The sequence below is a fragment of the Mesoplodon bidens genome (assembly GCF_964165515.1).
Source record: "Mesoplodon bidens genome assembly, chromosome: 16".
NCBI classification, from domain to species: Eukaryota; Metazoa; Chordata; class Mammalia; order Artiodactyla; family Ziphiidae; genus Mesoplodon; species Mesoplodon bidens.
This window is the reverse complement of record NC_138173.1, coordinates 59,914,386-59,929,749: the sequence shown is the minus strand read 5'-3', so window position 1 is coordinate 59,929,749 and position 15,364 is coordinate 59,914,386. Positions and strand designations below refer to the sequence as shown.

The following is a 15,364-nucleotide window of genomic DNA, read 5'->3' as shown; positions in this document are numbered from 1 at the left end:
AATTTCATTGGAATTCACCATAGGGGCTTGAGAGTTAAAGAATTCTAAAGTACTTTCTTCTTTGCAGCAAAAATATTTCTGCACAGTAAATAATCACCATCAAAGTTATCAATATTTTTCATTTTTATTAAGGGTTTGTTTAACTGGGGCACATGTGTATTGAAGACTTTTGATCTTTTCTCCTTCATCTAGGTGTCCAAGTTTGTTTCAAAATAAACAGTGTGAAATGAAAGAAACTAGCAAAGGGATAATTATCTAGAGATAATCCAAAGTAAATATTATTATTATTTTACCTTGCATAGCTTATAAGTGCGTGCACAAGATTAAACTGTAACTCATTCCAAATTAGCGGGAATAATTTAGCAAGAAGCTTAATGTGTTTCTTGGTAAGAGTAGAAACAAAAACCAAAACAAAACTCTTACTCTGGGAAGTTTTTATGGGTTTCATTTTAGGGACTAAGTTAAAATATGAGGGCAATAACAGGGAAAATAAAACATCCAAAATATATCTTTAGTTACCACGGCTAAGCACAATTTTAATTTTTTTGTATTTTCCAATCATGGCTTATTTGAAATCTATGATCCGAGTGAATTTATAATTCAACCTATTTTGTTCAAGTGTCCATTAATTTTCCAAAAGTACTCCCAGACCGATTTCATGGATCTTCTGGTTATTCACAGTGGACGTGGTTATTGTCCATTGTGTTATCATTGTGTTCTACAATGATTCATCCATCAGCTTGAAATTAAGTACTTTCCTGAGAGACTCTTGAGCTCAAACCATTGTTTATGTATTGATATCATACCGATACAAATAATTTGCCACCAAAGGCTTTATAAGTAAGGAAAAGGAAGAAAGGATATTAATGCTATTCTTGAACAATAATGTATTTGGAGATTTCTTTCCTAGAGTGTCACAAATATAATGCAGCAGAGGGAAAGAAATGCAACTAATGAAGCTAAATAAAGCATATTTCATAACTAAAAGGAAAAATTTCTCTTGGATACAAACCAGATTTATTGGGTCTGATGGGAAGTGTGCCTAGGAAACAATTTTCAGGTTCTAGAGTAAAAGGAATGGTATGGTGTAAATAAAGAAAACATGGGAAGGCCATGATTAAGAGTGTACCCAAGTTTTCCAAAAACACTAATTCAAAAAGATACATGCACCACAATGTTGAGAGCAGCACTACGTACAATTGCCAAGATATGGAAACAACCTAAGCGTCCATCAACAAATGAATGGATAAATAAAATGTGGTACATATACACAATGGAATATTACTCAGCCATAAAAAAGAATGAAATCTTGCCATTTGTGACAACTTGGATGGACTTGGAGGGCATTATGCTAAGTGAACTAAGTCAGACAAAGAAAGACAAATACTGTATGATATCACTTATATGTGGAATCTAAAAAATACAACAAACTAGTGAATAAAACAAAAAAAGAAGCAGACTCACAGATACAGAGAACAAACTGGTAGTTACCAGTGGGGAGAGGTGGGGAGGTGGGGAGTTAGAGGCACAAACTACTGGGTGTAAGATAGGCTCAAGGATATATTATACAAAATGGGGAATATAGCCAATATTTTGTAATAGCTGTAAATGGAAACTAACCTTTAAAAACTGTATAATTTTTTTTTTAATTTTAAAAAATAAAGACACTTTATTTCTTAATAAAAAAGAGTCTACCCAGGTTTTCAATAGAGAAAAACAAATATAGATGAAACAACTTAAAGAAAACTCAACACATAAAAATCTAAATCCCACAGGGAGACGCTCATGATTAAGAATACATTAGAAATGACTATAAATCTGCTCAAAGAGAGTCAATGTCAGTGAAAAATACAACTATTTGTTAATGGATGGCACTTCATTAGGAACACTTCAACTGCATATAGAAGACCTTTGAGTTATGCTTCATTTAAAAACTTTTAATCAGATTCCCAAGGGCAAAAAAGTTATATATGTGTATATATACATAGAATTTTATATATTGGACTTCCCTGGTGCTGCAGTGGTTAAGAATCTGCCTGCCAATGCAGGGGAAACGGGTGCAATCCCTGGTCTGGGAAGACCCCACATGCCACGGAGCAACTAAGCCCAAGTGCCACAACTACTGATCCTGTGCTCTAGAGCCCATGAACCACAACTACTGAGCCCGTATGCCTAGAGCCCGTGCTCCACAACAAGAGAAGCCACCGCAATGAGAAGCCCTGTGCACTGCAACAAAGAGTAGCCCCTGCTCACCGCAACTAGAGAAAGCCCGCGTGCAACAACAAAGATGCAACACAACCAAAATAAATAAATAAATAAAAGAAGTTTATATATTAAAAATTTACATATCAAAAGTATATACACACTCACTCTCACACACACACACACACATATACCCACACACACAGACAAGTGTATAATGGACTATTTATGACCCAATTTTTGTGCTCTAACAAGTTGTCAAGGTGACAGAAGCAAAGCGGTAAAGAAGGTTCAGATGCTTTATCAATTTAAAGCAGGTTGTATGTGGAGCACGTTTCGGAGACAGAAAGTCATCAGGAGACCAGTTGTTAAGTTTGGATCAAGTGAAAACATTAGTTTCCAGAGAAATGAAGAAATGGGCAGTAAAGTTTGCATTACTCTCGGGAAATAGTCTCGTTAGCCTGGTTAGTCAGGAAATTTGTGGAGTTGCTAGTCAGCTGTATTTATACAGACCGTTCCTACCACTTCTTCGGCAGGGTCCCCTTGAGCAGTCAGGTAGGTCACCCTGAACTGCTGCACACTGCTGTCTGAAATGTCCCATTTTACCCGCAGGCTAGAAGTGGTTTCATCATCTACAACCAGGTTTCTGACTCCTGTGCGGAAAACTGGAATAAACACAACCAAGTATTTAAGGAACTTTTCATCCATCATATTTCAAAATGAGCTACAGAGATGATTTGTGGACATGACAACAAGTATCATTTAACGTATCTCTACCATGTAGACCCAGGTGAAGTGAGAACAACTCAGCTTTAGTTAATAGAGAGCCATGATACCTACTGGTAGCAAACAAAAATGGGCTTAAGAGATGCTTTCAAGGTGAGATCATGGATCCCTCAAACAACCAGCTCTGTATATACACTAGAAAGGGGAACTGGGGAGCAGCCCTTGGACTAGGAAACCAGAAGGGGAGCCCAAAGAGGAGCACGACTGTGAGAACTTCACATTAGGGCTGAGATGGGGAAGTGGGCGTGAGGGACCAAATGTGGTCAACCTCGGCCTGCAATCCAGCATCCAACACACATCCTATCACCTGCTTCCCCATTTCTGTTTTAACACTTGTCACTCAAAGCACAAATCTCCCACGAGGGCGGCCTCTATCCACTCAGGCCACATGGATTTCATCCTTTCTCTGAGATCTTGTCCACACTCCTTCACTCGTTTTCTCTGACACGTTCCTTTCCATCTCCCAAAGTGACTGCTCTCTCATTTGTCCCATTGTTTCTTCTCCCTTTTGTGCCAACTTCCTTTCATTCTGTCCATCTCCATGGACTCTTTCTTCTCTTCATTCATTTATTCATTCATTCAGCAAACGTTCATTGAGCTTTTCCTGTATGTCAGACTGGTTAGGGCTTTAAGACATACAATGATCTACTAGTGAAAGTGTCACAGAGGAGACAGGAGAGTGACATGTATCAGGCAAAACTTTACCTACTAGGCTGTAGGTACAGAATGCAACATCTCACCTTCAGGGTTAGGAGTTCTAGATGGCAGGAGGATATGGGCAAAGCATGAACCATATGGTTGAGGCCAGGAAGGGAAGCAGAACCCAGTCAGGAAGCATCTTGTATGTTATGATTGAGAGAGGTGGGGTCATAAAGAAGGGCTCAGTAAAGGTTAACTGAATAATGAATGAATCAATGAATGAATGAATAAATGAATGGTATTGGAGATTCACTGAAAGGTTTTAGGTCAAGAAATAAATATCATCAAACTTGTTTAATCTAGTTGACTGTGACAACTAGTTGGGAGGTATATTATAATGGAGGGGAGAGTTAAGCTGAGAGAGAAAATAGCTGATGTTGGAACACCAATACACCAGCCATGGCTCAGTTACCCACAGAAATGCATGGAAACTATGATATGAGTAATTCTCAACAGAAAGCAATAGAAGAAGGCACTGAGACCAAGAGTAGGGTAGAGACTCCTGGGGCTGGATACTAACGTTCTCTAAAAGATTAGATGGGAATTCAAAACAAAGATGGGAAAAATAGAGAGTACCACAGTGATATTTATTATTAGACTAGAAGACCAATTAGCATTTAGGGATAAGAAGAGGTTGAGAGCTCTGAGGGGAGAGAAATTTGAACTGGTATGCCCTGTTCCTAATCAATCATATAAATCAAATAACTTCTGTTTAAATCAAACTTTTCTTATGGGTAAACAGGCTTCTATTTGTCCTTACCTGATGTCACAGGCCTGGTAGGCGCTTCAGTCGTAGGCGGTTCTGTCCAAACACTGTCAACTAAAAAAATATTCCTCACTTTAAAATTCTGTAATGATGATAGCTCTATACATTTGTGTATAGCATTTTATAGTTTTCAAAGAAAAGTTCACCTATATTATGTCACTTGTTTCTCACAACAACCTTGACCATGGTTGCAAGAGAGAAGTGAGTTGTAAGGCAGACATTGTATCTATTCCACAGATAAGGAAACAAACCCAAAGAAGTTAGTTTCTAATCGCAGATACCAGCCTTCATATAAACATTTGAATTACATCTATAAAATTGTGAAACCTCCCAGTTACTTTGAAATGGGGCATAACCATGGTGAGGAAAGGACATTAAACAGTGTTATAGATCAAGTTGTAAAGGGGCTGCCAAATAGGACCAGCAAGGAAGACAATAAGAAGTGCATCTGCTACTTCTTGTATCCACCCTGGGCAACCAGTGGATGGAGCTGCTGTGTGGAGCTGCCTAGATGCCCTCTTCATCAACATACTCATCCAGCAGCTTCTGGAGTACAGGCTGCTAATGGCTCAGAGCTCTGGGAATTGCCTTGCCTGGGGTTGCAGACTCTTGTCAGGGGATGGCCGGCCTCCAATCACTGGGGATGCAGGGATAGAAAGGCCCAGCCCCTTTGACTCAACTTGGGACCACTCAGAAGGGTCATACCAGGTCCAGAATTTCTAATAGAATTAGCTGAGGGCTCTGTTTTAGCTTCTCCCTAAGTCCTATTTCCTTACAGATGTATCTCCCAACTACACTCTTCAATAAACCTTCTGGATGCAATTTTCTACTTCAGAATCTGGTTCCAGGGAACCCAATCAAAGACAATTTAATATGTGGTTAATACCTCATATTTAAAAAATGAAGGGACAAAAGAATCAGCAAGTGAATTTTGTGGATTCTTGGAACCAAGATCTACTTGGGAAATTCCAGAAACTCTTGGACATTTTTGCCCTACATTTATTTGTTTGTTCATTTATAACTTATTTCATCCATCCATTTATCCATCCGTCCATCCATCCATCCATCCATCCATTCCTCCATTCAACAAATATTCATTGCACAGTTAAAATATGCCAAGAACTGTGCTAAGTGTTGGGGACATAATGGTGAACAAGAGAGGTATGGTCCCTGCCTTTAGGTGATGATAGACTAGGAGTCTAATAAGATGCTCCACATATTGCTTTCATTAAAGGTAAAGATGTATGAAGAGTTCTAGGGACAAAACCTCTGTAGCCAGGAATAAGGTTGATGTGCAGGGAACCTGGTGGCATGAAGAGTGTGTCAGAATAAATGGTCGGAGCTTGTGAACTCCATCTTGGCTTGACCAAGACTTACGTGTGGTCCCAACGGCAGTCACTACCTCAGTCTCACTTCCACCATCCAGTACAGCCAACAGGGAAACTTCATATTCAGTGCCAGGTTCCAGGCCTTCAATAACATATGAGTCTTGGTCTTCTTGTAGGACAACCTGAAAAGTATTTGGTGCTTAGTAACTGGGTTTACTTGAATAACATAGGAAAAAGTTAAGAAAAAATAATAAAATGGAAAGATGTTATCCCGAGTGTAAGCAATAAGTGACTAAGCATAAACAACTCCAGGGCCATTGAATTCAATTTTAAAGTCAAACCAGAGACTTTTTTCTTTTCAAATCTCTCAGCAAAAAATGATTAATATTGCAAAAGGGGCCTTTTTTGAAGTTTTTAAAAATGTCATTTATGACTATCAAAGAATCTGGAAATACATAACATATATAATAAAAGCCCTAGCAAAAATGCATTTTAATTTTACAAAAGTCATATGATTTGACATTTGTAAAACTCCAGGTCATGGAAAATATTAATTACTCTTGGGATTCTCAATCTGTCTTAAAACAAAGACCAACTCAAATGCAGCAGTGAGCATTCACTTCCAGATAAAATGCCCTGGATTAATTTTCAGTCTCAGACAACTCACTTCTTCAGTCTTCCCACCGTAGACTGGAATCCACATCAACTTGTGTTGCCCTTCATCAACTGAGAGGGGATGCCAGGTCACTCTAAAACTATCTGTTGTCACCTCATCAATTTCCAAGTATTGCTGGGCTGGAACGTCCTCTGTAAGCCAAGGAGGGAGATTTTGTTAGGGAACTGAGAAGGTAAGAAAACCATAACTCAAGCAGCTCCCCAGGGCCACAGGTAGAGAGGACTCTCTGGCGAATCTCTTGTTTTAGGAAAGTACATGAAAGCAGGGAAAGCAGCGCCAATTAGTCCAGTGTGGGCTTATGTTTCTGTTTCCAGCATTTACCCACAGTATAAGTTAGGAAGACCAGGGACACAGCAAATTTTTACAGTTTTCCAGGAATTTCCAGAACTCTTAGATTCTCTATTTGGCCCTTTTCATTAACTATAAAAAATAAGACTGCTATATTCATTACTTTACAAAGATACTATTTTCCAAGTATTCTGAAGAAATTAACAAAATGATGCCCTAGAGGCCTGAGAAATGTCACTTTTAGCTTTATTCACTTTCGTGCCTAAATCACTCTCTAGTAAGAAGTTAAATCCTAGAGAAGAACGTTCATCCTTTTAATCTTGTACATGTGGCTGCCATCAGAAGTGAAGTATAATTTATCAGATATCCATTATTTCACTGCTTACACACTTCTGGGATGTACAAAGAGACCATAACATCTAATTACACCCAAAATGAATTGTCAGTCAATGATTTTTATTATATGAAATCAGAGATTTTAAAACTCTTTGACAGGATACCATGAGAATTCCAACTACAGTTAGCCCTTGTGAGATTTTGCAAAATTACTGAACTTTTTTCTGTGAACATTATTTCTCACTCCAGCTTATTTCTCTTCTCTCTCCAGATTACCTTCTCATCTCAATACAGCACTAAATTTGTTTCCAAGTGCAATTCATGATAGGTCCAGAAAGCGAACAATAGAATTTTTCCACCAGGAGGCAAAAAGAAGTTATATTTATTGACTACAGGGTATATATAGAAAAGAAAAATAATGCATTCATGCTTTATTTTTTATTTTAGTATTTAAAATATCCCATATTGTTGTATTAATATTGCAAGCTGCACGAAAATAATTATTGGCTATAGATTGATGTATTAGGTTAAATGGTATGAAACCATCATTTTTTGTAGGTCAAAAACTGTTGGAGAGCTGTAATTTTGGAAGTTCAACTTAATATACACATATATCAATGGAAGAAATGTGAAAATTTTATGTCAATAGAACAAAAGAAACAGTGTGAGATCAGGAAGAGAACAATGCACACTTTTATTTAACTGAGACCTTTGAACTTAGATGGTCCTGTCCCTCTTTCCCTTGCTTTGAAAGAAAATAATTAGCCAGTAGGCATTCTATTCACCTAGTTGTTCATTGGGTAATAATACTATAAAGTAAACAAATATTAAAATACAATCTCTTCAAAATCACAATTGAAGAAGCTGCTCCAGCTTCTGGTTTCCATACAGTTACTCTTGGAAACTTTTCAAACCATAATAAGGCTTACCTGTGGTAAAAATTCCAGTCAGAGGCTCCGACTGTCCTTCATCATAGATGGAGAAAATGGCAACAGTATACTCGGTGAGGGGTGTCAAGCCCTTCAGAGGGAATGTAGTAATAGGATCAACTTCAACCTGAAAAAGAAAGAAGTCATAATAGCTATATCAGATACTCTCTAAATATAGGAAACAGAAGCCATTTTATTGTCTGCAGTTCACTTGGCTGGCAGCAGAGCTGTAAGTACTGCAAAAGAGATACTAAATTATAAAACCATTTAGATATTCACATTTCTAACCTTACAACCTTAAATAGAATACCCATCAGTTAATTCTCATGACATAGTTGCAACCAATATTATTTCCATTCATTAAAGATATAGAAAGTGAAGTACATAAAATTTGCAATGCTAATACAAATAAATGTAATGTTTATAGCCGGATTTGCTAGGAGTAGCCAGTCATGCACAATAACTTCTGTAGGGGTTAAATAGATGAGCAACCATGCAGGAGAAGGTGAGCACAGTTGCTGTTATTTTGGTTCTTCAATGAGTCAACATTTTTTTCTTAACATCTTTATTGGAGTATCATTGCTTTACAATGGTGTGTTAGTTTCTGCTTTATAACAAAGTGAATCAGCTATACATATACATATATTCCCATATCTCCTCCCTCTTGCATCTCCCTCCCAGAGTCAATATTTTTTTTTTTTTTCGGTACGCGGGCCTCTCACTGCTGTGGCCTCTCCCGTTGCAGAGCACAGGCTCCGGACGCGCAGGCTCAGCGGCCATGGCTCACAAGCACAGCCACTCCGCGGCATGTGGGATCCTCCCGGACTGGGGCACGAACCCGTGTCCCCTGCATCGGCAGGCGGACTCCCAACCACTGCGCCACCAGGGAAGCCCAGTCAACATTTTTTAATTGGTAAGTTTCACATAAAAAGAGAAATCCCTGGTCAGACACACTAACTTTCTTTCCATGTCTTTCCCACCTCAGGGACTTTGCACATGCAATTCATTCTGTCTGAAACTCTATTTCCTTGGCTCTTTTCAAAATTAGGGCTTCACCATCTGTCAGGACTGTGCTTATATTTCACCTCCTCATGGGGGTGTTCATTTTTCTACGTATCTCAGTAGGGTGATTCTGTAACATTGTTCTTGTTTGTTTTCTCCCTAGCACCCATCCCAGCCTGAAATTATTTTATTTCCTAGTAGAAGATGTTTATTATTTCCTGCATAGAGTGTAAGCCCCTTGAGGTCAGGACCTTGTTTAGTTTCTTTGCTACTGTATGTTGAATTATATATATTTTTTGAGTGAATAGAATACATAAATGAAAACTGAGACGGAAGCACAAAAGATCCATTTTACAAGAGATTAAAAAAAAAGGTTGGCGGGGGGCTCATCTGAGCAAAGAGTTAATCCAGAAACCATAGACATCTTGAAGGAATTGACCTCAGGTCAAAAAAAAGATTGCCAGCCCTGGGGGAAGGAGTTTCCCTTTTCACGTTTCTGGAACTCTGAGCCACTCTGCTAGAGAGGGCCAGCCAACCCCAGCCTTTTCAGCCACCCCAGACATGGATTGAAGTCATCTTGGAAGTTTCAGCCCAGTCAAGTTCCCAGATGAATGTAAGAGTCACCTTAGCTGAAACCACATAGAGCAGAGACAAGCTGACCCTGCTGAGCCTGCCCAAGTTACATAATCATGGGTTGTTATTTTAAGCCAGGGTGTTGGTTACATAGCAATAGTTAATTGAAAATATATATTATCTTCTTCTGAATCTAGGCCTGATAATATTATGGTTAATTCTTAGCATTTAATGTTTACTCTGGTCTGGGTATTATCTCATGCTTTACATGCATTAGTTGTACTTACATCCTTACCACAACATTGTAAGGTAGCTTATTATTACTCCTAAGTGGAAGATGGGAAAAATGAGACTCCGAAAAGTTAAGGAACTTGACCAAAGGAAAGCCAGCTAGTTCCTAAAACTTAAACACAAGTGTTTCACCCTCTAAATTATGTGTGTAAATACTATTTACAGTATGGCTCCATTATTTAAACTCACAGAAAAGACAAATACGTAACATGAGTTCAAGATGTCCTTCTAAACTATATTTCCTATTGCTTTCTGTTGTTTTGAATCGTAATGGCTAAGATTTACTGAGCACTTATAATGTGCCAAGGACCTTACATTCATTGTTTTATTTAGCCTCCTTATCCCCCATCAAACACTAGGTATTTATAATGACTGTTTTACAAATGAGGAACCTGAGGCCCAAAGACCTTAACCAACTTTCCTGGAGACATAAAACTATTAACTGGAATGAATAGTTAGGCCTTGGTATACTTATATATAAGTGTGTATATATACATATATATATATGTATATATACATATACATACACACATATATACACACATATATATATGTAAAAGCATATGTATTTTGAACATTATATATTGAATATATATATATTTTTTTCAACAGATACATATATATAGATCTGTTGAATAGATCTAGTTTATTAAAGACATTTTATTTGATGCTGAACAGACCATATTTTATGCATTAATTATTGATCATTTTATTTCATCAAATGAAAACTTCTAGGTATCATTTATTTTTACTTGTTATCATATTATGTTTTAGATGAAGTTCTGGAACTCATTTTATTGGTAGTACTTTTAAGATGTAAGAAAAGAATTTGGGAAAATGGTAAGAAATGACTATGATTCATTGTTATGCAACGATTTTTGAGAAAAAATTTTCGAACTACCTAACAAAAAATTCACTTCAGCCTATTCTAGGATGGATGAAGAGAATCCTTGATGAGGAATGAGGGACTTGGGCTCTGCTCTGGGCTCTGTTGTTGAGTCACTGCTGTAGGGGACTGGACTTGTCTCTCAGAGTCTAAAAACTGTGGCCTTTCATTTATAAAACTCAAATGGCAGCACTTTAGTTCTCCATCATGTTTGCACATTTCCCCAAATCTTTTCACAGTACATGCTATCTGAGATGACTTCTTTCTGCAGTTTGACAGGTCAGGCTTTGGCAACATTTTTTTCTATAAAATTTGCACAAGGTGCTCTCTGTAAAAACCTCAGAGGCTGTCTCAGGATTAGCACTCAATGTGTGTTAGCTGCCATCATCATCATCATCATCACCATCATCATCATCACCATCAACATTACCTCCATCATCATTATCACCACCATCATCACCATCACCATCATCATCATCACCATCATCCTCATCACCATCACCATCATCATCATACATAATCATCATCATTACCATAATCATTATCACCACCATCATCATCATCACCACCATCATCATCATCACCATCACCATCATCACCATCGTCACCATCATCATCACTATCATCACCACCATCATCATCATCACCATCACCATCATCATCACCATCATCACCATCGTCACCATCACCATCATCACCATCATCACCATCATCATCACCACCATCATCCTCATCACCATCATCACCACCACATCATCACCATCACCATCATCACCATCATCACTATCATCATCACCACCATCATCATCATCACCATCACCATCATCATAATCATCACCATCACCATCATCAGTAGCAGCAGCGTTTGTTTAAGTGCTCTGTTTTATTTTTTTGTTTGGACTCCAAAAGTTAGGGAGAGGGGTCATGCAGAAAAGACACAGAGGAGGAAGAAGAAGTGAAGGAGGGAAGATGGGAGGAAGTGAAGCAGAGAAATAGGAATTTTTTTTTTTTTTTTTTTTTTGCCGTACTCGGGCCTCTCACTGTTGTGGCCTCTCCTGTTGCGGAGCACAGGCTCCGGACACGCAGGCTCAGCGGCCATGGCTCACGGGCCCAGCCACTCCGCAGCATGTGGGATCTTCCCGGACCAGGGCACGATCCTGTGTCCCCTGCATTGGCAGGCGGACTCTCAACCGCTGCACCACCAGGGAAGCCCTGTTATTTTAATTGTTCAATGAGTCAACATTTTTAAATTGGCAAGTTTCACATAGAAATAAAAATCCTTGGTCACATAGTCAAGGGGAACAAGACCTGGCAGCCCCCGGCTAGATTTCTGTGCAGCAACCGTCTTCAGGAGCTGACACCAGCTGCTTCTTGGATGAATGTATACAAACTCCCCGGCAGGGTAGTCCCCACCACACCCAGCATCCATGTCACTGTAACCCATTGTCCGTTGGCATTTATTGTTGTCTTTCAGTAGAGAATTTCTTCTAGATGCATGTCCCCAAAATGGGAATATGAAATATAACCTAAGGTAGCTTCATATTTCAAGAAAAACAGGTGAGACTGTATTTCTTTGCAGGTGCGACAATTTCTGCACTCATTTACATTATCTGCATAACCTTCTGACACAGCTGAATTTGCAACCCTTGGGAAAGTAGTTTATTTATCGGTGATAACAAAGAGACACCGATAGCTCGGTGCTTTTGACTTCCTTCTTTTTCTACTCCAGGATCTCATCTTCAAAAGCAAAGCAGCTAGTCTAAAGATTCCAGCTTCGTCAGAATTATTTGCCCTCAGGATTTTTGAAGATTTAATGAAAGATGTTGAACAGTATTTCTGTACTGTTAGCAAATGTGCAGTTATAGTCCATTCATTACCTAGGGTCCCGTATGATGGCACATTCCACAAAATATTGCTTGGATTTACTTGTAGGAAAAAGTTTGTCTCTGCATATGAAAATATTTGCTTTATTTGGTCAGAAAATAGAAATCATGTAATCCAACATATTTCCCGTGTTGTCTTAGCTTCTTGGACCAAGATAAGGAAAAAAAAATAACTTTGCTATCTAGCCTGCTAAAATATATTTCCAAGGAGAGAATTTCTGAAGAGTATTCGTCACTGAGTGCAAAATACTGTATCTTCATGGATTTCAATAAGTTCTGTTATTTGAAAATACCTTCCTACACAAAACCTGAATGATTCAGTTTTCAAGGTAAGCTCATTGAACTAGGGTCTTTCAGATGCCAGTTTACTAAAAAGCAGAGGGATAACCTGAAAAACACTGATATTTCCAGTTTACTACTTGTGTGAAGATACATACTTCCTTATCCCTATTTGCTGGGGCAGACTGTATTTTCCAAAGATGGCTGTGTCAATATCTATCTCCCATCCCACTTGCCTCCCACCATAGGTTGGCACTGTTCTCCCCATCTTGAATCCATGCAGGGACTTGTGGTATCTCTTACCTATGGAGTGTGGTGGAGGTGATATTTCTGTGACTTTTGATGCTAGGTAACAAAAGGTGACACAGCTTTCACCCAGCACTCTCTCTGTCTCTCTGGATACATGTCTGGGGACTCCTGAGCCAGCAGGTAAAAAGTCCAGCTCTCCTAAAGCTGTCATGCTGAAGGGATCACGTGAAGAATCTACTTAGAGATACAGAGAGCCGCTCCAACTCCCAGCTGGTCCAGTCTTTCCAGACCAGGTACCAGACATGAACATGGAAGCTGCTGTGATGACATCAGCTCCAGCCACTACCTGGCTACAGTCTCAAGAGTGACTCCAAGCCAGAACTACACACCCAACTCCAATTCCTGACCCACAGAAAACAGCAAGAGAAAATAAATAATTAGTATTGCTTTGAGCCACTGTGTTTTGGGATGATCGGTTACATAGCCATAAAAAACTAAGACCCAACCACTGGAAAAATGCATATCCTGTTCCACAGCTTACCTCATTGATTTCAGTCCCATCGGCGTTGTTATATACAATCCGATAACCACTGATCTTTCTTGAAGTTGGGTCCCAGGCTAACCGAGCACTGTTAGAGCCAACACTGGAGATTCTCAGGTTTCTGGGTGGACTTAAGGGCACTTTGCAATAAACGAAAAATAAAATTTTTCTGGAATTCAGTGCAGTAAAGGGCACTTTGCAGTAAACGGAATTTTAAATAACATACATGTAAAAAACACCCCCAAAACACAGCACCTCTGACTTCTGAACTACTTACATATGAAAAATTTCACCCAGATAATAACTGATAACAAAGAACATTAACACATCAACAAAGAAAAAAAGTTTTCCTTGTAGAGAATGAATAGTAGCAACCGATTACACATTCTTAGAAATAAATGAGGTTTAGGTAAATCTTCTGTGCCTTTCTTTTCTAGTCAAAGCTATTATTATAGGCTGATACAAATAAAAAACATAATGGATCAAAAACCAGGACACCTGAAATTCGATCTTAGCTATTGCATTCAACTATCATCGGATCCTGGCAAAGTCACTCTACTTCTCCGATCCACAGTTTCCCATACGTGAAATGGCTTCCCATCTGCCATCTCCACGTGAGTATCTATTAGGCATTTCCACCTTAACATGTCCAAACCCAAACCACTGACTCCTGCCACCTCTCCCAGTCTTCTCTGTCAGTCTCTTTCTCTGAACAAATGAAAACTCCATGCCTCCCATTGCTCAGGCCAAAAACCTTGGAGTCATCTAAGATTCAGGTCTCTGGACATGTGTCCCCTTCTCAATGAAGCTTTCCATGATCACCTTATGTAAGATAATACTTCTACCTCAATACTACCTAACTCCCTTCCCGGATTCATTTTTTTTTTTATTGCACATTTATTGGTCTCTTGTCTCTCTCTTTGAATATACTATAATCTCAGGGGATTGCAGAATTTGGTTTAATTTTGTTCCCCTCTTTATCCCCAGTATTGCAAGTTCTCAATAAATATTTCTTGAATCAACGAGTAGGAGTCTTGCCCTGGATACATCCCGCTGGCTTTGTGAGACAAGACAGAAATAAACACTTTGCTGTGGCTTTAAAAGTAGTTAGAGAGGTGTTAATATTTCTGCAGATTCCTGACTACCAATTCCAAAGCTTTTTGCACTTTTTGAAGGACCCCTTTCTGAGTCAACAGATAAAATTTGTCAATAATCTTTGAGGGCTTCATGAGCTTTTACAGGTTTACAGTAAAAAACAGTTGTTAAGATTGACTGCAGGCTTTCTATGAGCCTGAGATGTAACACATTATCTCATTAAATCCTTACTTTAGACAGCAAGGAGAGAGTTACAATTAGCCCCATTATACAGATCATGAAACTGAGGTAACTTGGCCAAGGTCACAGTTACTAGAAGCAGAAGAGCAGTTTGAATTTAACCCAGGCAATTGATCAATTGATTTGAGAGCCTGTGCTGATAGAACCAGCAGAATAACAACCTAGGAGATAAATCATGACAATTGTCAGCTGTAGCCATAAGCATGATGTTTCCTCACCCCAAAAGCTAACCCTTTCATTAATTCAATATGTACCGATTATATGGTAATAAAGAACCTATAGGACTTGGTGACTCTCTATACTTAAAGGGCTAGA

General features: G+C 38.8%; 1 protein-coding gene across 3 annotated transcripts in view; it reads right to left on the bottom strand.

Annotated features, from left to right (window-relative positions):
• COL14A1 (collagen type XIV alpha 1 chain) overlaps positions 1-15,364 on the bottom strand; it is a 232,589-nt gene that overhangs the window by 134,539 nt on the left and 82,686 nt on the right. For 2 of the 3 annotated variants that reach the window (XM_081214279.1, XM_081214277.1), the window contains exons 14-19: positions 13,715-13,854; positions 8,011-8,137; positions 6,449-6,588; positions 5,831-5,963; positions 4,448-4,507; positions 2,716-2,867 (exon numbers count right to left, since the gene is read on the bottom strand). In XM_081214279.1, the coding sequence (XP_081070405.1) occupies positions 2,716-2,867; positions 4,448-4,507; positions 5,831-5,963; positions 6,449-6,588; positions 8,011-8,137; positions 13,715-13,854 (752 nt within the window). The remainder of the gene's footprint in view (positions 1-2,715; positions 2,868-4,447; positions 4,508-5,830; positions 5,964-6,448; positions 6,589-8,010; positions 8,138-13,714; positions 13,855-15,364) is intronic. The other variant, XM_081214278.1, reaches the window with a different exon arrangement.